The sequence below is a fragment of the Pinus tabuliformis genome, chromosome Q, assembly GCF_031772625.1.
Source record: "Pinus tabuliformis cultivar Carrire ecotype Pingquan chromosome Q, CPIR1, whole genome shotgun sequence".
Classification (NCBI taxonomy): Eukaryota; Viridiplantae; Streptophyta; class Pinopsida; order Pinales; family Pinaceae; genus Pinus; species Pinus tabuliformis.
Genome location: NC_142296.1, coordinates 548208404 through 548229548, shown reverse-complemented (window position 1 = coordinate 548229548; position 21145 = coordinate 548208404). Strand labels below are relative to the sequence as shown.

At 37.2% G+C, this 21145-nt stretch overlaps 1 protein-coding gene across 1 annotated transcript; it reads right to left on the bottom strand.

Moving 5' to 3' along the window:
• Positions 1 to 4955: 4955 nt before the first annotated feature.
• Positions 4956 to 9089, bottom strand: LOC149220619 (uncharacterized). Its single transcript, XM_089387147.1, has 3 exons — positions 7746 to 9089; positions 7055 to 7430; positions 4956 to 6922 (listed from the first exon to the last, which is right to left on the bottom strand). Exons 1-3 carry the CDS (start codon positions 9087 to 9089, stop codon positions 4956 to 4958), a joined length of 3687 nt encoding a protein of 1228 aa, XP_089243273.1.
• Positions 9090 to 21145: the final 12056 nt, after the last annotated feature.

The window sequence follows — 21145 nt, the reverse complement described above, 5'->3', positions numbered from 1 at the left end:
TAAAAAATTTTGATTTTATAAAATTAAAAAAATTTAATTTTATAAAATTATATTTAGAAATTTAGATTTCATAAAATTATATTTTTTATATCGTTGTATTGACCTTCCACCCTGAAAAATCTAACTTGCTTTAGGTGCCATATGTGGACTAAATGGAAGTGCCTACTGGATTTTCATAAAAGAAAAGGTCAAAGTCCAAAGTAAACAATCATGCTTTCAATGCCAGGACAAATGGTATAGAATAAGAAAATTAATTCACAAAAAGTCAAAGTCCAAAGTAAATAATCAACCTTAGTGAGCTTGTTTTCTTTAACAAGCCAATCGTCAAATTGTGGAATCAGTAAACCGTAAGTGTTCACACTCAAATTTTCTGGCTACCTAAGCAGTTTTGCGTTAAAGACTTCTTCAAAGGCCTTGGCAATGGAGGCTCATACAATTTCATTAATCGCTGCTTAATGGAGTTCGTGGAATTGCCGGACTCAACAGAAATACAGGTTTATTTTTATTCTTCATTTTGAATAGTCGAGTCCCATTTTCTGTTGGACTCTCGGCCACAACCCCATTCCCTCTTCGCCTACCACTCAATTGCAGAGCGCTTATCAGAGCCACAACCCCATTCCCTCTTCGCGTGTAGGTGTGGAATGTGTCGTGGGAGCGCGTATATATTTGCACAGTCAAAGGATGCGGGGACCCTGTTCAACCCTGCATTAAACCGTAAAATCACCGATTGCAGATTCACCTAACATACTTAGGTGGCTGTTTGGACCCACCTTTCTGTCTCCATTTATATTCACTATGGAAGGTTGATATTCACGATCGGAATTGTTTATCTCGTGCTTATTCTGTCGACGTTTCAAACCCCAAAGGGGTCTATCAGGACTAAATCAAAAAAAAATATGAATGAAAGCTTATTGAGAGAAGAGTTCTTCCGACTCGGGTATAAATAAACCTAGATCCCTAATTTTTATAAAGAAGCCGACATTTATATATATGATTTCTTATTTATAATTATTTTATTTTTATTTTTATATTTTTATATATTTATTATTATTTTATTTTTATAATAGTTTTATAAAAAAAATTAATTAATTAATTATTTATTCTCATTGTTTTACCTTGAACCTAAAAATATTTTAATTGATATGTTTGATTTTTAATTTATTTATTTTATAATTCCTTTTTATTGTTTTTATTTTTATTTAATTAATTTAAATTAATTAATTAATTTAATTTTAATTAATTCTATACAAATTTCTTTTTTATTAATTATATTTATTGTTATTTACCAATTTCTCATTGTTAGTCATATTTAGCTCTAATTTTTTAATTAATCAATCAATTAATTAATTAATTAATTTAATTAATAATTTTATAATTTTAATTTTATTTATTTATTTATTAATCAAATGTTAGTCTTTGGTTATTATTAATTGTTTTAGTTTATAAATTGACTAACTTTATTAAATTTTATTTAAAACTAATTAAAATTAATATAATTAAATAATTAAATTAAATTAATTAATTTTGATTTAATTAATCTAATTAAATTTAATTAAAATTAATTAAGTAATAAATTTATAATTCTTCTTATTGTTTTTATTTTTATTTAATTAATTAATTTAAATTTAATTGATTAATTACTTAATTTTTATTTTTATTATTGTTATTTATCATTTTTATTATTTAATTTATAAAGCCCTAATTGTCTAATTAATCAATTTAAAATTAATTTAATTTAATTAATTTTGATTTAATTAATTAAATTTAATAAAATTAATTCATTAAATTATTATTATGAAAACCCCTGATACTATGTTTCTAAAGACCAGGAGGGGTTTATTTGTCCGATCAGGGGAAGCCAATTTCCACTAATTTCACTCTCATTGTCCCTGTTGAGGTTCTGAGCAAATTTCATAATTTCGATAGCCTCTCTAATTTTTCTTTTATGATAACTATCCTCTCTTGCAATTTCCAAACACACATGATGTTTGGTATTGGACGAGTGTTCTGCAAAGGCTAATGTACGGGATCTCTCATTCTTTATATCAGCCGCGTGTAGCATTCTATGTTGTAATAGTTTTTTTGTTATATTTATAAGGCCTTAGGCTATATTAATATTTGTAATGTGGTTGTAGTAGTAAAATACAAATAATCCCACTCTTTGTGTGCTTGTTCAGTTTGTGTCGATATTACAACTCACAAGATAGGGTAAGAATATTTCACTCTCTCTCAACCATAAATAAAATATTCCAAGGTTCATATGAAATAACATAACTTTCTATCAACTTTAAAAAAATGATAAAAATAATTAAAAGCAAAAATATATATATAAATATAAATGAAATATTTTCTAATAAAAAATAATGTCGCCTATAATTAAAAATAAAAATGAATATACCTATTTGATTATTTTAAATTACATTACAACTTAGAAGATGTAAAAATATTTCACTCCCACACTCAACTATAAATAAAATATTTAGATATTAATGTGAAATAATATCTAACTGAACAACTAGTGATGTTCTGCGTCACTAACTGAACAGCTAATGATCTCCTTTGCAAGGTCATTGTGTATATATATATATATATATAAATTTAGTTTCCCCCTGCCCAAACTCTTACTGCAACACATCTTTGGCAACTGATGAAAAAGACGTGACCTCATGATTATTGTAGCAGAATTTCGATGGTCGGAGTCTAAGGCCTACCAAATTGTGCCTCACTATGCTCCTAATAGCTGTCCGTGGTTGCGCAGAGGTTGTGAGAATCATGAATGGGAAGTTGAATTTTAAAACCAATGCCCATTTAGCGCATGTATGATTGATTCCACGCATTTTCGGTCAAATATTTTAGAAATCCCATGTTTAAAATAATTTTATATTTAGTGTGTGCTTTATAGAGTAATTCTTTCTGTAATTTAATATTGCCTCAATCCTATTAAGCAATCCTAATAAATTGATGTTTTTTAAGACATGATTTGATTTGACATGATCAATAATTACTTTTGAATTACCAAAAATTTGCAGCGCTTGAATGTTGAGAAAATCACGTATGGCAAGAAGACCAAATAATGCCATAACCTCTGCTTTATTATTGGATCCAACACCATCGTTCCAATAAATTTCAATCTGCTGCCCTTCTACAGGAATGATATAAACTCCACATGCACAGTAGCCATGTTGAGCAGCCCCATCAAAATAGGCACGCGGGACACCTATTGGTTCCATTGATAGAGCCTTCCTCCCACTTCTATCCCGAATATGTTTGGAAAGATTCAGTGCGTTGTATTGGAAAAGGATTGATTCAAAAACTGTATAATGATTTTCCATTTTTGAGTTAAATATAGCTGCATTCCTCCATTTCCAAATGGCCCATATGGACAACAAAGGAATGGGTCTCCAGACAATATTCATGTCGCCCCACCATATAAATGCTTCTAATATGGAGGGAAAAGTGATTCTGTTAAGGCCGAAGTGGATAGCCAAATTCTGCCAAATCAACTGTGATTGGGGATAGAATAGAAAAATATGTAGGTTGTTCTCTGAATTTGATCTACAAAGGGGACAAATGGCAGGCCCACTCCAATTCCTTTTTTGGAGATTTTCCCATGTAAGATTCCTGTTGTGGAAGACTAACCAGGCAAATAATATGATCTTAAGGGGGCAGCTTGTTTTCCATAATGAGATTGGGAAAACGTGAGTCATCATTTCAGATTCTGAGAGAATGAGAAGTTGATAGATGTGCTTAACATATGCAGAAGATCTTCCACCAAGCCCCTTCCATATAAGAATGTCCTCATCCTCGGTACAAAATTCACTTCTTATAAATAACCTAATTTTATTTTAATCATATTGATGAATTTACAATAATATTATTTTATTATATTATTATTAATTTTAAATTAAATTACATAATAACAGTGTAACTAACTAGTAAAAGTGAGATGAAGATAAAATTGATTTTAAAAATAAATTTCATACCTATTCACTTCTTATGACTAATCTTATTTTATTTTAATAACAGTGATGACTTTATTTGCATTAGAAATAATAATTAATAATATTATTTTATTTATTATTAATTTAAAATTAAATAATAATAATTTGACTAACCAGTAGAAGTGAGATAAAGATAAAATGGAAGTGGAAAAAATATAAATTATTTTATCTTGATAGTTAAAACATTATTAGCATATATTTATTTCCATTAAATGTAAAAAAGTAATTGAGGAGCATATCTAGAATTTGTTTTGTGTAGGTAACATGATAGTTCGGAGTTAAGTGGGTTGACCAAAATAGCTAACTTGATAACATACACGTAAGTCTTCATTGAGGAACATGTGCACTTGATAGTTTTGAATTTGGGTCTCACCTCTTCTTTAATATATTGAGGAAATTATTAAATCATTTAATTCATTCACAAATGAAAGAGGCCTTAAAATTTAAACCTAACCCCTAACTGTGTGTTCGGAATGAAATTCTCTAGTCTTTATGGGTGCTACGCTACGACTCTTGTTGAGGACTTTGATATTACATTCTGGGTCAGAATGTTCTTTTTCATATTTGTTGTTTTAAGACTTGGTTTTTTTTTTTTTTTTTTTTTTTCTTCTTCGAAGAAAAAAGCCGAGCTTTTCTATTAGTTAAAATAAAAGAGCTACAAAACGAATGAGTGAACATTCAACAAAGATTGCTTGTGCCATAGAGATATTTAAATCTCCTCTGTGGTGTCTTGTGATCATGTCTTTCAACAAGAGACTAAAGTAGGTCTCCTGACCGCGGCCTGTACAGCCATATCAAAAAATAATAGTCAAACTGTCTCAAAGTATCTGGGCCTCCTTTTATCAGGAAAACAGCCCAATGTATAATATCAAAATAACAACAAAAAACAAACTGTCTCTCCTGCTTCAGGAGCATTTCCAAGCATGTTCAGAAAAACAGAAAGGAAGATGTAATTTATGAGTATGGTGGAAGATCCGACACACGGATCTGATCCCGAACCTGCTCCGTTATCCTCCACGAACCCAGAATCTGCTGTAAACCTGCTTTAGAATACCTGTCTGCTTCTTCATTTTTATCCCTGTAAATATGATCAATGGAGAAAACATTAAAATGAAGCTTTAAGTTTTGGATTTCTTCTAACAGAGGCATCAACATATAATTACTGCATCTAAATTTCCCATTGACCCAGTTTACAACATTTGCAGAGTCTCCAAAAATCTGAACTGTGAGGACGCTTCTATGAATGAGCCAGCAAAGGAGAAGTTTTAAGGCTGATAATTCAGCGAAATTGTTTGTGCCCATCCCAAGACCCACTGAGGCTTTTAATGAATGTGAAGGACTTAGATGGATTATAATGCCGGCTCCAGTGGTGTTGTTTTGAGCTGCCCCGTCAAAGAAGGCCCAGGGGATGCCTTCTCTGATGACAAATTCCTTTCGCTGATTTGAAGTTGAAGGATTCTCCGGCTCAGGAATGCTAGCTAGTATAGCTGAGGCTTGAATTGCAATGACATCCGCTGGGGTGACATTTTCTTTAAAAATGCATCTATTCCGGGCAATCCAAATACCCCAACAGAGAATAGGAGGAAGGTTCCTCAGGTTTTTCTCAGGATAGTGGGACCACCAGAATTCCCACGCTGCAGATAGATCATCCCCTTCCCATCTCGCGGTAATGTTTAAAAGTTTTTTTGTTTCCTCCCAAACTTGTCTAGTGAAAGAACAGCTCAAAAAAAGATGAGGAATGGATTCAGATTCAACCAGGCATAGTGGGCATCTACTCGGCCCCTGCTTGAAGCGAGCTTGTAGAATTTCCCAAGTAGGGATTTTGTTTTTTAAGGCGCACCAGAGAAAGATTCTGGCCTTTTTGGGGCATTTCAGCTTAAACAGAGGTTTCGCCCACCAAACCGGGGGGTCCCAACCCTTTCTTTTCATCAGGAAGTTATAACCAGCCTTAGGGGAGTATCGACCAGTCTCTGCATGTGCCCAAACCAGTGAATCTGGAGAGTCCTTTATCCTGACATTTGAACGATTTAGTTCCTGGATGAATCCCCGCCACTCAGCTCTCCAAATGGGATCGATGTCCAAGTCCTCTTCTGATCTCCAAGCCTGTCCCCAGATGGATGATAACTCCATGTTTGCTATCTGATTTAAATATTTGATTCCTTTTGCGTCAAGATGTGCAATCAGACCAGGAGATAATGCAAACAGGTCATTGCACCCTACCCAAGGGTCCTTGCCAATCCGCAGATTTTCTCCGTTCCCCACTTGCCATGCTAAGCCTTGTTCTATAATTTTAAACGCCTCAGTGGTTGCCTTCCAAATGACCGAGCAATTTCTTCCTTTCTTGTTTGGATTTCTGATCCAGTCTTCAAGCGGTACTGGATCAATGTATTTCCTTTTGACTACTCTAGTCCAAAGGTTCTCCGCCTTAACAATTCGCCAGCCTGATTTTGCCGCCAAAGATTGGCAAAAATCCACGAGCTGCTTTACTCCCCACCCTCCCCACTCCTTTGGTCTAGCTATCTTATCCCAAGCTACCCAGGGAAGCACAGAGTCTTCCTTAGAACCAGACCACAGAAATCTGCTACAAATCTGCTTGATTTTATGGATAATCCCTTTGGGGATCCAAGTCAGCGCTGCCCAGAAGACCGGAATGGCTTGGAGAACTGAATTTACCAGCGTCAATCTACCGGCTCTTGATAACCACTTGAAACTCCAGTGCGATATCCTTTGTTCAATTTTTGCCACTAACCAATGCCAATCCTGTTTTCGGTATGAAGACGGCTTTAACCAAAACCCAAGGTACTTGAAAGGCCGGTCCATATGGCAGGTTTCAAAAGGCAAGTGGGATGTAATTGCAGTTTCCTCTTGCCTGTTGAAGCCTTCCATGATAAAATGAGACTTTCTGGGGTTGATTTGAAGACCTGTAGCTTTCAGAAACAGATCAATGATGTCTTTAAGAACTTTTATTTCATTTAAATTCCCATTTATGAATAACAATATATCATCAACAAATAGTAGATGAGTTATGAATAGATTAACAGCAACCTCCAAACCTGTGAGCAAACCTGATTGCTTGGCTTTTAATATCAGTCTACTGAGGCCTTCAGCAGCCAGGAGGAAGAGCAAGGGAGACAGAGGGCATCCTTGTCTCAAACCTCTCTGGCTTTTGAAAAAATGGGAGGCAGCCCCATTTATCAAAACAGCGAAACTTACATTTGTAATGCACCCCATTATCCAATTTATAAACTCCACCTTGAATCCAAGATGTGTCAGTAATAACCTGAGGTACGACCAGCTAATCCTGTCATAAGCTTTGGACAGATCAATTTTTAACACTGCCCCTTTTTTCTTTGCTTGTCTGATGCTGTGGATGGTTTCCTGGGCCACCCCTATTGCTTCATGAATTTGCCGACCATCCAGGAAACCAAACTGCTCATTTGAAATACAGCCAGATAAAATAGGTTTCAGACGAACCGCAATGATTTTTGCAATTATCTTGTAAATGGTATTGCAAAGGGAGATGGGTCTGAAATCTTCAAAAGAGTCCGGATTCTCTTTTTTTGGAATGAGGGCAATGAAAGTAGAGTTAAAAGGGCCATATATTTCTCCTTTCTTTCTAGATTCCTCCACCACCTCAGTAAGCTCATCACCAATGAGATCAAAAAAGTGAGAAAAAAGCTCTATAGTCCAGCCATCCGGGCCCGGGCTTTTATCTTTTGGCATTGCTTTTATAATACGCTCTACTTCCTCCTTTTCCACTTCCCTATAGAGATTATCAGCTTCCTCCCCTTCCACGAACCTAGGAAAAGCTTGGGCTGTTCTGATAATTTCGGCTAAAGAGATCCCCCCAGGATCAGAAAAGAGAGATTGAAAGTGGCTCTTCCCCAAGGAGGAAACAGCTTCAAAAGAAGACACCTCCCTTCCTTCAGGATCTTTCATCTTCCATATAGTATTTGCATTTTTCCGGCCCTTTGCATAGTTATGGAAGAATTTTGTATTTTCATCCCCAGCTTTCAACCAAATGGCCCTACTTTTCAGCCTCCACTCCTCTTCTTTGTCCAACAATATCTTTGCTCTACTCCTTTCTAAAACCAAAATTTTTTCCTTCGACTCCTGGGTGACATATGCATCCGATGCAGGATCTTCCAGCAAACTTAGAGCCTCCTCAATTTTAACCAACTCCTCATTTTGTTTTCTTCTTCTTGCTGAAGCCCATTCGATGGTTGCTCTCTTAAGCCTTTTTAAATTCTCCATAAAATGGCCTCCTTTATTTTCCGGAGAATTTGGACCCAGATGTCTCCAGGTATTCCTGAAAAGCTGTTGATAAGACTCCTCCTGAAGCCAAGAGGCATTGAATTTGAAAGGTGTGGCCGGCTTGGCAGGGGGCTTTGAGAATTCAAGGAAAATGGGAAAATGATCCGAGTTTCCCCCTTCCCCCACCCATTGCCTGAACAGAGGAATATATGAAGCCAGCGGTTCATTGATGAGAAAACGATCCAATCTCTTTGCAATTCTCCCCTCTCCCGTTCTTCTGTTCCTCCAAGTCGGTTTAGCCTTTATAATATTTACATCAATCAATTTATAAGTCTGAAGAGCTTTTGAGAAAAAATCTGTCAACGGGTCTTCCCTCGCAGAGGGTCCCCAAGCTTCTGCAATCCCCAGGGAGAAATTTAAGTCACCCCCTATAATCAAATTTTTATCTGTTAGAAGCTCTTTAGAAAAGAAATCGTTCCAAAAAGAGACCCTACCCTGACAGGGTCCATACACATTTATAAACAGCAAAGGCTGATCAAAATCAGCCGAAAGAATCTCCAAACCAAGAGCATGAGGCGATCCCCAGCAATTTTGAACCTTAAATCTTCCTTCCTTGAAACCAATGGCAAGACCTCCAGAGTGACCAGCAGCATCTAGTGCAATGAAAAACCAACCCGGAAGGAGGGATCGCAGAATGGATTCAACTTCGGCACCTTTGCCCAGGGTTTCCTGGAGAAAAACTAAATCCGGGTTGTGACGAGTGATGAGATCTTTCAGAGCTAGTTTTTTGGGTTTACTAGCTAAACCCCTGCAATTCCAGGAAAGACAGATCATTTGATAACCGACTCAGGGGCTTTCGCTGCTCTAAGCGCCCCAGGGATCGACATTTGTTTCCCGTCAGCCACATCAAATTTTGCCTTAACTTGAGCCTTTGAAAAAAGAGATTTCCGCCCTCTGCCTTTCTTAGAAGTGCCCTTAGACGTCTCAGGACTAAGACCACCCACCGTCTCCAGGATGTCATGGGTGAAGGAGGGTCTCTTATGGTGAGATCTGAGGTTATAATGTCGGACAGCAGACGAACTACCCAACCCCTGACACTCCTTAGGAAGATCCTCACAGTTCAGATTTAGGGAAGGGATAGCTTCTGATAGTGACTCAATGTTTTGAAGAGGATCATCTAAATTTGGAACCATAGGTACATCCGACACTATGACATCGTTATAAGATTCAGAATTTACAGAGAATAATAATGGAGAAGACTGCATACCGGATGGGACTTCCTCAGATGGTGCGCCCAGAGCTGCTTCTGGCATTTCCAGGTGAGGCTGGGCCTTCTCGTCACGATCCGGAATCTCCTCCTTCCGCGGCACGCCTTCTTCCGACAGGTGAAGAGGGTCTTCATTCTGATGATCTACCTCCGAGCTGTTTGCCTTCATCTGAGCCTCGGATTTCCCCAGCATTTCCTCCCATTTCTCTTCCTTGTGCTGTGCCTTCCTTCTTCTTTTCCCCAATGGGCAATCCCTTGCTAAATGCCCGTACTCATGACAGCAGTGGCACCTGAAGGGGAAGAGTTCATAATCTAAAATCTGCTCGTAAACATAGTCCTTATACTGCAGTGTAAACGATTCAGCAAGCCCTTCTGTCGGATTCAGCCTTACGAGGATCCTCACGACTGCTCTTTCAAAGGTATACAAGAAAGATCTATCAACATCCAGATACGTGCCCAAATGGTTCCCGATTGACTTAAAGACTGAGTCCACCCATAAAAACGGAGGAAGATTTGGTGCCCTTACCCAAACAGGGATTTCGTCAACCTTCTCCTTTGAAGCATCGAACAGAGGAGACCATCTTTTAAAGAAGACAGGCCTATTCCCGAATGCCCAGTTTCTCTCCTCGACCCATTCCATAGCTTCCTTTGAATCGAATTTAACCATAAACCATCCTTTTACCAACGTGGCGGTCCTAAATGACTTTGCCGGGGTCTCCAACCACTGACTCTCTGCCCACTGTTTTAAGAATTTTCCAGATACATACCTCCCTCTTGCTCTGCCCACAAGCGTACAATCTGCCACATCCAAAGCATCTTCGACCTGAACGTCCATACCTAGCACCAGGTTTGAGACCTGTTTCTTTTTCCACGATTTGGCCTTTTTTCTTTTTTCCCCTACCTTCTCTGGTGCCGGCTCCGATTCTCTACCACCTGAAGCAGGGTTCGAAACTCCTTCATCCCTTTGCTGGAGATTTCCATCATCCACAAAATTTTGAAACTCATTGCCTGATGAGGTTTCAATCAAACCCTCCACAGGGCTGCCCGCTTCTCCTAAAGCCGAAGAGCCACCTACCTCCGCCTTCTCATGAACAGAAGGGTTTGCGGAAACCCCCGAGTTCGAAAGCTTGCAAAAACCCACAAAATCCCCCTCTCCCTTGGAAAAACTCTGCAGAGGTTCTTTTGTAAAGAGGGATCTATTAACAGCCGGCTGGATGTTCCTATCTCCCGAGCCTTTCCCAACACCCTGAACACCCCCCACCGTCCTCCATACCCCGTGGTTTTGGGAAAAATTGATGATGTCCTCAAGGCCGCCCGATGAAACAAAATTTTTTACAGGGGAAAAAGACTTACTGTTTGGCGAAGAACTAAACTTGTCTTTCAGCGAGCCCGGTCTTGTATGAGGGTTTATCACCTCCGAAACCCTACCTCCTTTTCCGAGACCGCTAGCAAGCTCCAAACTTTCTTCCAATAACCCTTTTGCCGGATTTGAACGCCACGGTCCTCCTCCCGGAAATAATGCAGACGAAAGGCTGGCCGAATGCCCTAAGATTTCATTGATATTTTTCTCCGTGACCTCCTTTCCCCAGACAGTAAGAATGTCTTCCGGGGCTGGGTCAAGATCGACCGATTCGCTTTGTTTTACCATGGTTAAAACTCTCCGTAAAAATCTAAGACCGCCTTACAACCGAAAACCGAAGAGAAACTGCAGAAACCACTTCAGTTTTGTCCGTTTCAAGAAAAAACCCGCAAGGGAAATACCGCCAGAGGGCTTCACCGCAGAGAAATCGCATAAGAGTAAAACCGGAAACATCCGTAAACACAAAACCCCGTTCTCCGGAAACAAGCTGCTTGCAGTCCTAATCCCCAGCTGTCGCCTTCTCCAGTTGTCCGCCCAAACCGTCCTCGGTGTATACGCCAGCTACGCCAAACCCCGTACCGGCAGAGCCTACCCTGCGCCACCTGCATCACCTAGGCCTATGGCCTAGGGTTCCCGGATCAAACCCTAGCCCATTCATCGCTCTCCTCCCTTTAAGACTTAGTTGTTGTGGTTGGTACTTTTAATTCCTGTAAAAAATAAATACATTTATTATTAAAAATGGTATTCAAAGTATTATTAAAAATGATATTTTGAATATGTAATTTAATTTTATTAAGATAAATTAAAAAAGTAGTTATATGTTTAGTTGTTTTTTATATATAATTATTTATTAGATTGCGCAAATAAAATTTAATTTTAAAAATTAAAAATATAAATTATATGTTTCATTTGTATATGTATTTTTTTTTTTAATTAATAATGAAGTAAGTATTTTAATATTATGGATATGTTTTTTTAATATAGATATTTCTATAGTTAATAATTTGCTTTTTTAATATAGATATTTTTATAGTTAATAATTTGTTGTTGATGAAGATTTTTGGAAAATTGTGTTAATGATCATTATTATGCTCAACTTTTTGGGTGAATCCTTTACCTATTTTCATAAATTTGTTTTTAATGAAAAAAATAATTTCATTCAAATATGGTGGCTTTTATGCTTGAAAGTAAAGCATCAAATGTAAATTCAAAACACAATTTTCCATGGAAATTTAAAAAATAAAGTTTAAATAGATATTTGTGTCCAAATAATCCCCACATAATTATTAAACAAACGTTATCAAAGAATAAAAAGATTAAAAAAATCAAAACTTCAATCTTTAAATTTATAAATTATTTATGAATAAATAATTAAGATTCTTTCTAATTAACATCAAAACTTCAATCTTTAAATTTATAAATTATTTATGAATAAATAGTTAAGATTCTTTTTAATTAATTAATTTAATTATTTTTTTCACTGGCTAGTTAATTTTAATCCTCTTTAAATTAATTGATTTTGCACTTTTTTCATCATGTATTTTCAAGCTTATGTCTTTGTAGATGGATGAAGTATTCACTCAAAACTTTGGACTTACGGTTTCTCCACACATTTTTTCCAAAATTTTTGTCTCCAACACAAATTGGTATTTTATCTTTTAGGTTTTGCTTTAGTATTTCATAATTTTATATTTTTATGGATTTTGCAATAATATAAATAAATAAAATGGCAAGGACTTTAAAATTGTAGAAAATTATGGTTGGTTGTTGGATTTAGGGTTAATGCTTTATCTCTACTAGGGTTTGATGGGATCAAGATGAATGCCCATGCAAAGTTGGTTATATAAATAAAATGGCAAGAACTTTAAAATTGTAGAAAATTATGGTTGGTTGTTGGATTTAGGGTTAATGCTTTATCTCTACTAGGGCTTGATGGGATCAAGATGAATGCCCATCCAAAGTTGGTTATTCAATGTTTTGTGGATTAGGGCAAGAAGTTAGAACCCTAGAAGTTAAGTTACCATCTTGTCTAATCAAGATAAGTAATTAAAACAAATCTTACTAGAAGATAACACTCCAAGAGAAAAGCCTTCAACCATAAGATTAATTATGGAATGAAATAAAATCAAAACCCTTGTTGAGAAACCTCTAGGGTATAGCCCAACAAGGAGATTTAATGCTTACATCACACCAACAGGAGAGAAGTGGGAGAACCTACCCTAGACATCTCACTCTAAGTGACAAAGTTTCTCCTCAACGGATCGACCTTGATAGCCTTGTCATAGTCTAGAATAAGCACAAATGTTGTCTTGAGAATTATGTAGAATAACCAAGAAAAAGAGACTTCAAGGCTTACACCAAAGCTTCATGAAAATATTACATTATGGCATAATGATCTCAATAATTCACAATGATTTGGGAGGAGAGTGAACTTTGAATTTATAGAAGAGGCTCTTTTCATCTCTCACCCATTTTCTATTTAGAAAATGCAAAGAAACTTCAAGAAATATTGACTTGTCATCCATAAAAGGCTTGGAGACTAAGTCATTATATAAAATTATCTTTACATTGTTTGAAAACCTTCCAAAAGAGCTTAACGACTACATAAGGAAGCTCATCATCTTAGTTTTCATGGATGGCCATTTGCTCCAGAAGTCCAACGTTCCCCTAAAAAATAGCTTGGATTGACTTGGAATAATACTTAGAGGCTAGGAACCCCCACATTGGGTGATTGACACACATTTATTACCCATGACCATCAATATGAAAGATGGTTAGTTCACCTAATGGATGGTAAAGGAGAATTTAATTGGTGGTAGGTTTTGGAGCTTTTCGAGAGATGAGGGCTCATGTGTCAATGTTGAAGGTCTGGGAGCCATATCGCTCAACCTTGTGGTGACTAAGGTAGTCACACTTTGGCATAATATTGCAATTATGGAAAGGGTTGAGGCTACTACGAAGGTTAGGCACCACCACCTCAACCATCATTTTGTTACATGGTTGGAGATGGTTATATGTATGGATATCCGATGTATTTCTACCATTTGGTTAACTTGGGATTTATTTCATGAAATTTGATGGTAGGAAGGAAAACCAACAAGCTCAATGGTTTTGTGTGATTGTAAAATTGTCAAGTTTTTTGGTTTTCTCAGTTGGATTTTTAAGTTTCAATGTTGCAGTGTTATGGTTGCACCTAGGTGTTGTAGTGCCATAGTCATTTTCTTTATGGCTCTAGTTACCCTCAAGTTGGGCTACTAGTCTTTCTATGTGTGGCCCTTGGGATAGTCGAGTGGTGACCTAGTTGGAGTCCACCATTATAGGTTGGGTAGACCATTCCATTAGGTGTTTTTTCACTCAAGCTAGTGTTGTACTCTTCAAAGATCAAGGGGAGGTCTCCCTAAATGAAATTCAACCCTTTCGTGTGCGTGAATTAAGAAGGCGTTTTGGGGAAACTGGGCCTCGTTTAGCTTATCCATAGTCTAGAAAACTTTTGATATAGAGGCACACAAGGTTAGGCCAGGGCATTTAATGATATTTGTAGGTGGGTGGATACACAATATTAGCCCTTATGCTTCTTCATTTGGTAGGGTTCATAGTTCGTCTGGTAGCATGGAAAGGGGTAGGCATGGACAAGGTAGCACAGATGCAAACCATGGGGGTGGCAGGGGACGCGATCAATGTCACATGGGGCAAGGCCCACCCTCTCATTACTAGATGGTGGCGGAGAAAGCAACTAGAATATTCTTCACTAACTCCTTGCCAATTGTCCAATTGGAATTAGAGGAGGCAGAGGAGGAAGTGTGTTTGAGGCGTTGAAACTTGTGAAATGTGGAGCTACTGATATAAATGGGAGACTGGATTTTGAACACATGCTTCTCTTGTACCCGATAAACCAAGTATATTTTTGTGGTGGATGTTTATTGATAGATAAAGATTTTCCTTGGGCGGGTCTTAAAGGAGAGAGGGGAACTTCAACAAAGGATGCAGGTCCAATCAGTGGAAATCTAATGGAAAATCAACATATTGGACCAAAAGCTCAACATCCTAGGTAAACATTAAGCTAATATTGTGTTTACTGAAATTAAAGTAGAATCTTAACCTCTAGAAACCATTCAGGTGGATTCCTTTACAAATTAGCCCTTACATGACTCACTTGTTTAATTTCCTATTTGAATATACCAATACTAGCTATGTTTCCCATAGTCACTTTTATGCTATCAAACAATATGATAGAGATCAAACTTTAGGGAACTAAGCTTAATTTTGTATAATAATTATGTTTTGGTACGACAATACTAGTTTTTTACCATCAAAATAGCTATGGTTGTGCTACTGGTCTAGTTTCCCATGTGGAAGGCTAGTCTAGTTTCCCATGTGGAAGGCCAGTAGCAACAACATGATAATATGAATGTACTCTAAATCTTTGAAATAATACAAATCAGCCTTACAAAAAAACAAAATATTTAGAGGCTAGTAGAGGTTCAACAGTTCCCCCTTTTGCTCAAAGTCCACTTGGAGTTAACCTTTTGACCCCCAATGACTCTCTTGAAGATGGATGACTCCTTTATTTATGCTTGATCTTGTTTGGTTTAACCTTTTGATGCATATTTTCCTTGTTTGTAGGATTAGGCATGGTCCATAGAAGTGTTGTTTACTTGACATGACCTTTTCTTTTCTCATAAAAGGTGCCACATTGCCACTAACCCCCACATCTACCTCAAGATAAGTCAACCCTCTTTTGATAGTGAAACAATGCTTGAAAATGCACTTTGAAGAAGGCATTTTAGGTGATTTTACTTAGAGATGACTTTTCTTGCCCAAGAGAGTGAAATGGACCTATTTTCTTGCCTTGGAAAACATGGTATGTACCTCAGGGAGAAAAAAATACATTGTGAATTGTGAGACTTCCATGCAAAAGGATGAAAAGTTAAACCATGTCCAAAGGTGTTATTTATCAAATGCTTGTTGATCACTTGTGCATAACTTCTCATACTCCATATTATTCTTAACTCTCTTCTTTTGTGATACTTAGCCAAATTCACATTTGCGGGTTGTCTACCAATTTTAATATTTTCCTTCTTACATAACTCATAACCCACAAAATCCATCACACTTAGTCATTTTTGTGTATGCGGGTTATAGACCCTCTTTTCCTTCAAGCCATCCCCAATCCTACAATTTGCACCCACATTTCCAAAACCTAAAAATTGCACCTCTTTTCTCTACTTAACCAACTTTTTTCCAATGCAGGTTGCGGGAAGGTATTTCCTTTACCTTTATGCCTTAATGACTATCTCTCACATGTTTATACTTATTCATTTCACTTGTATGTGAGCTGGCCTCCTCCCACATTACCTTGTCTTCCCACATGAGTTATTCCTACATTAATTCTCCCCACATGACTCTATACTTAGTCATTTCTACATTTAATTTCTTTCGCATGTGAATGCAGGAGATGCCCTTCATGTGCCACTATTGGGACTAGCGGTTCGTTAATTGTATATGTATGCTTGTGAATTTCAATTTAATAAAAGCTCAAAGACGAAATGTTTTCATGCGTTTGTTTTGAATATAGCAGGAATATTATTGTTATGTTTGAAATATATGTTATTTCATTTACGCTAACGCTTATGAACTATTTCATTTGTGTTAGTATGAATCTTGTTGAATGTGTGTTTTTGTATATTTCCATCATGGTTAACTTGTGAATTATTTTGTAGGCTAACTTGTGATGCCCTTTATGCTTGTGTGTTCCTTTCAAGCTATGTACTATTATAGGCTTCTAAGGGGCTCACTCACTTTCCATTCGTTGTGTTAGAACCTTTCATGCATTACACTTGACCCTTCACAAAGATATACACTTGTTTCACCAAAGTCATGAGTACGTCATTCTATGTGTTATCACAGCCAAGGCATAACACTAAATCCCACTATTTTGGCAACCAGGTCATATTCCGGATGGGGCTCCTACTCTTAACGGTGTGAGGTCTAATTGGTACTTCATATCGGGAAGACCCCCTAAATGTTGGCAGGTCCAGCACCGTCAACAAGTCCACAGTGGTTTCCTGGTACAATAGGAAGAAAAGATCTGCGGCGTTCAACTCAGAAGAAGCATAATACATAGCTGCAAGTCAAGCAACATGTGAGGCGATCTAAATGAGAAAGATACTTGTAGGATTGTTTGGTCAGATGATGGATCCAACTGTGATCTATTGTGATAATCAGAGTTTCATCAAGCTATCTGAGATTCTTGTATTTCAAGATCGATCCAAGCATATAGATATCCGGTATCACCATTTGCGGGACTGTGCAGAGGCGGATAATGTTACTACAATACATTCCGATAGAGGAACAAGATGCTAACATTTTAACAAAGGCCTTATCAAGAGGGAAGTTCGAGTTCCATAGGTGTAGGATAGGGGTGGTTGATAATCCCTTTCTTGCTGAGAGGGAGTGTTGAAAAATGCAACAAGAAATTCTCAATTTGATTTTTCCTTGATTAAATTGAGAAAATTTGAATTTCCACATCAACAGACAACTTGGATGCAGTTAACTTGTGTGACATGGCTTGTGTCACCTAATTTACTCAATAATAAATTCGAGTTGGAGGATTTAGAGTTTAGTTAAGCATGTGTGATTGCTAATTTATTGTAATCAAGGTCAAATATTTCAATTTGTTTTAAGTTAAACTTGTTCCAATTGTTGGAGGAACTAGTGAAAGGTCAGTTGTCCAGTGAAACTTTAGTCTAACTCAGTGATCATCATGTTAATTGATCAATCAACCCAAAATAACTAGTGCATGCAGATAATTCGAGTTCCCCAGCTGTGGTGGAGATTCCAAGGAACTGTAACATTAGTTATAGAATAGACTTGTGTCTACAGGTGTTGCATGCAGTCAGATGATTAATCTTGGGAATTGCACAATCAATTTGAGGAATTTACTAAATAATAGGGGCCAACTTTCTCAAGGAATTGCGCAAGGAAATAGGGGCTCAAGTAGAGGCAAAAATTGACTAAGTTTGGGTCATATCTTCTCAGTGAGCAGAGAGATAGGCTATTCACTTGCAGGTTGTGCTCAATTGAGCAAAGAAATTGTAATACATCTACATTCATCAAATTAATGCAAGAAAACATAGGGGTTTTTAGCATATTTCTTTCCTCTGGAAAAATAATGTCTGCATTTGTGTTATTTCTCATTGCATGTTTGTGATTGATGTTCCAAATTGTGAATTGAATTTTGCAGAGTAGTAGAGTAGGTTTGTGTTTTGTGATTTTGAATAAAGCTTCATGAGAAATTGAAAATCTACACCATAATTTGTACAATTCCTGAGGATTGGGGTAGAGGAAATAATCCTAGAAAAATCCTGTAAGAACTTTGAAGGCTCATTGTTGTGTAATGTTTTAGTTTTGGTTATGAAGTCCCTAAATCGAGGTGGAACCGTAGTGTCTCTGTGCATTAGTTGATTGTAGCATAGTTGAAGGGAGGAGATGGTAGAATATCGAATATCTGGAACAACTGGAGGCTGTGTTTAAATCCCTCAGTGATAGACCCCTCAGACTCTAGAATCTGGCTCAAGGTTGTAACAGCCTCAAGTTAAAAGTTCATGTAATAAAAGTTAATAAAGTTAAAATAATACCATGGACAAGGGACACTTATTAGAAGCTAAATGTTGGGCAAAATATCCTAGTGGGCATCACTTATTGTGTTTTATGGCTAAGGGGAAATTGGCAAGGGGAATGGATAAGGCTTTGGAAAGGAAAAAAGGTATTTTTGGCACATTATTTATGTAAATAATGGAAATTAAGAGAAAAGGAAGGTGAAAGGTCACATGTTGCATGTGAGGAGGAAAATGAAGGAAAATAGTGTAAAATTGAAGAAACTAGAGGCTTCATCAATAAAAAAACCTCGGAGCATTAGTTGGTAGCTTTTGTCAATTCGGTTTTAGAGTTAGTCTCAGAGAAGAGAAAAACACCAAGAGGAGAAAAAAAGAAAGTAAGCAAAGGAAGGACAAGAAAAGGGAGGAAAATCAAAGAAGGATAAGGAAAGTAAAGGAAGGTAAGGTTCAAGCATCTTCAACGGGAATACTTGCATGTAACAGTTTGCATGTGTGATTTCCTAGCTAGTTTTGACATGCATGGTATGTGCATGTTGGTATATGGTTCTTTTATTGTCATTGGCATGGATTTTGTTGGGATTTGATAGTGTATTTTAGGCTAGCCTTGTCATTTTCAGATAGCCATGGTGTGATGGGATTGTTCTCGGTTTGAGTTTTGGATTTCCGAATGGTTTTGGAATCTGGGGTGAGGTGGTCTCAGGAAAATTCCCAAAGGCCTAGGAATCCCTTGACCAGTAATGGAGGGATACACGGTAAAGCCTGAGGGTGGAGACATGAAAAGTCCTCAAGGATGGTGAAGAAATTTTGAGGCATCCAAGCTCGGTTCGATTTTGTGATATCAGCATCGGTTTAGGTGTGATCCCAGTATGGTGAGGGTGGAGTTGGTTTAACCTATGGATTTCCTTGGTTGTTTATGGATTGGTTTATCCCATGAGATCCCGCATTTATGCTTGGAATATGGCACGGGGATGATTGGATGAAAACAAGATCTGGTTCGACCAATCTATGGTCAAGTGAAATGTGGAAGTCCCGAACCCGGTTGGTAATTGCTTATGGTTAATAAAAATTAAGTTTCTCTTACTTTTGGTGAGGAAATGTACTCGTTATTATGTGGATTTAATGGTTGTTCTCTTATTATTATCTATTTGGTTATATGTTGGTTATAAGCATGGTTTTATGACAGATCTCAGTCATGGCTCTATTCATGTTTTTACTTGTAACTGAATAAATAATGAATGCAATACCTAATTGATGTTATGACAACTAATGTGAGAAGGTAGAGACCCTTTTGGTTAAAACTCAGATAAGTTTTCAGTCCCTTATATCCAGACTTGCATTCATGACTTGTAGGTTGCATATCTACCAAGTGTTTGACAAAATGTCCTTTTTGGTTGGGGATGGTTAGGTCAAGTCGTGGTTCTATTTTTTTATTTACAATCATTGTCTTCATGAATTTTATGATTTCTATAAGTTTCATGGATTTCTGGGTAGAGGCTTGGCCCCAACCATGGAAAGTAGCCTTAATTCTCACAGTCATTGGCACAAAATTGGCAGAAAAAGGCCATAGTTGCATTGATGAAAGCCTATGGAAGTGACTGGGAACACATAGTCACATGGAGGCATTGGCAAGGGAGTGAATGGGGCTCTAGGTCAGGGAAAAGGTGAGTTGCCTTAGGGGTTGGACACCTGGAGGGGTTAGGTTACTCCTAGAGGTCCTGTAGCACTTGAGGAAAGTCAGTAAGGTCTTGTTGTGTCTATTGGGTGTGGGTTATATTCTCTCCACAACTAGCCCCATGCGCTACCTAGGTAGGTGGGCAAACCTACCTATGGTTTTGTGCATGGGTTTTGCGCATGGTTTTGGGCATGATTGTTTTCTACCCATGGTATCTTGTAGATTTGGTCAAGGGAACTACGGTTATGTTCTAATCCAGGGTTAATGGATTGGGGTTTATGGATGCTTCAACATGTATATATATGTATTGTAACATTGAAAGGAATATAATGAAAAATCAATCTGGTAGTTCTGGTTTTGGGATCCAAGGGAAAATCTTTGTGTATATCTATTTTATGTTTTATCTTCTTGCCATTGTATATTTTCTGTTTTTAAGAATTCATTTGCGGGTAATTTCTGTACAAGGTTAAAACCTACATTTGGTATCAGAGTTGTTTCAGCTTCAAGGAGACGCCTTTGTTGAGGGGTTTTGCTTGGGCCTAGGTAGACCCTATTCAGTGGGATGTTTGCGGGATCGATTCTTGTTGTGAAATAATATGGCGAGCAGTGGAAAGATAGAGATCGATAAATTTAATGGTTAGATTTTTGAGTTGTGGAAACTCAAGATGGAGGATTTGTTGGTAGATAAAGATTAGTGGATCATGGTAGATCTAGGTACTAAACCAACGATAATATTAGATTAATATTGGACGAAGTTAGATCAGAAAGAAAATAACATAATACAATTTTGTATCTCATATTCAGTATTGTTGAATGTATTAGGGGAAGCTACGTTGAAGGTTTTGTGGGACAAGTTAGGGACTTCGTACCAATCTAAGTCTCTGGTGAACAAACTATTCCTACGAAAAAAGTTGTATAACCTGAGGATGAAGATGCAGACTCGGTGACAGAGCATATGAACACCTTTAATACTAT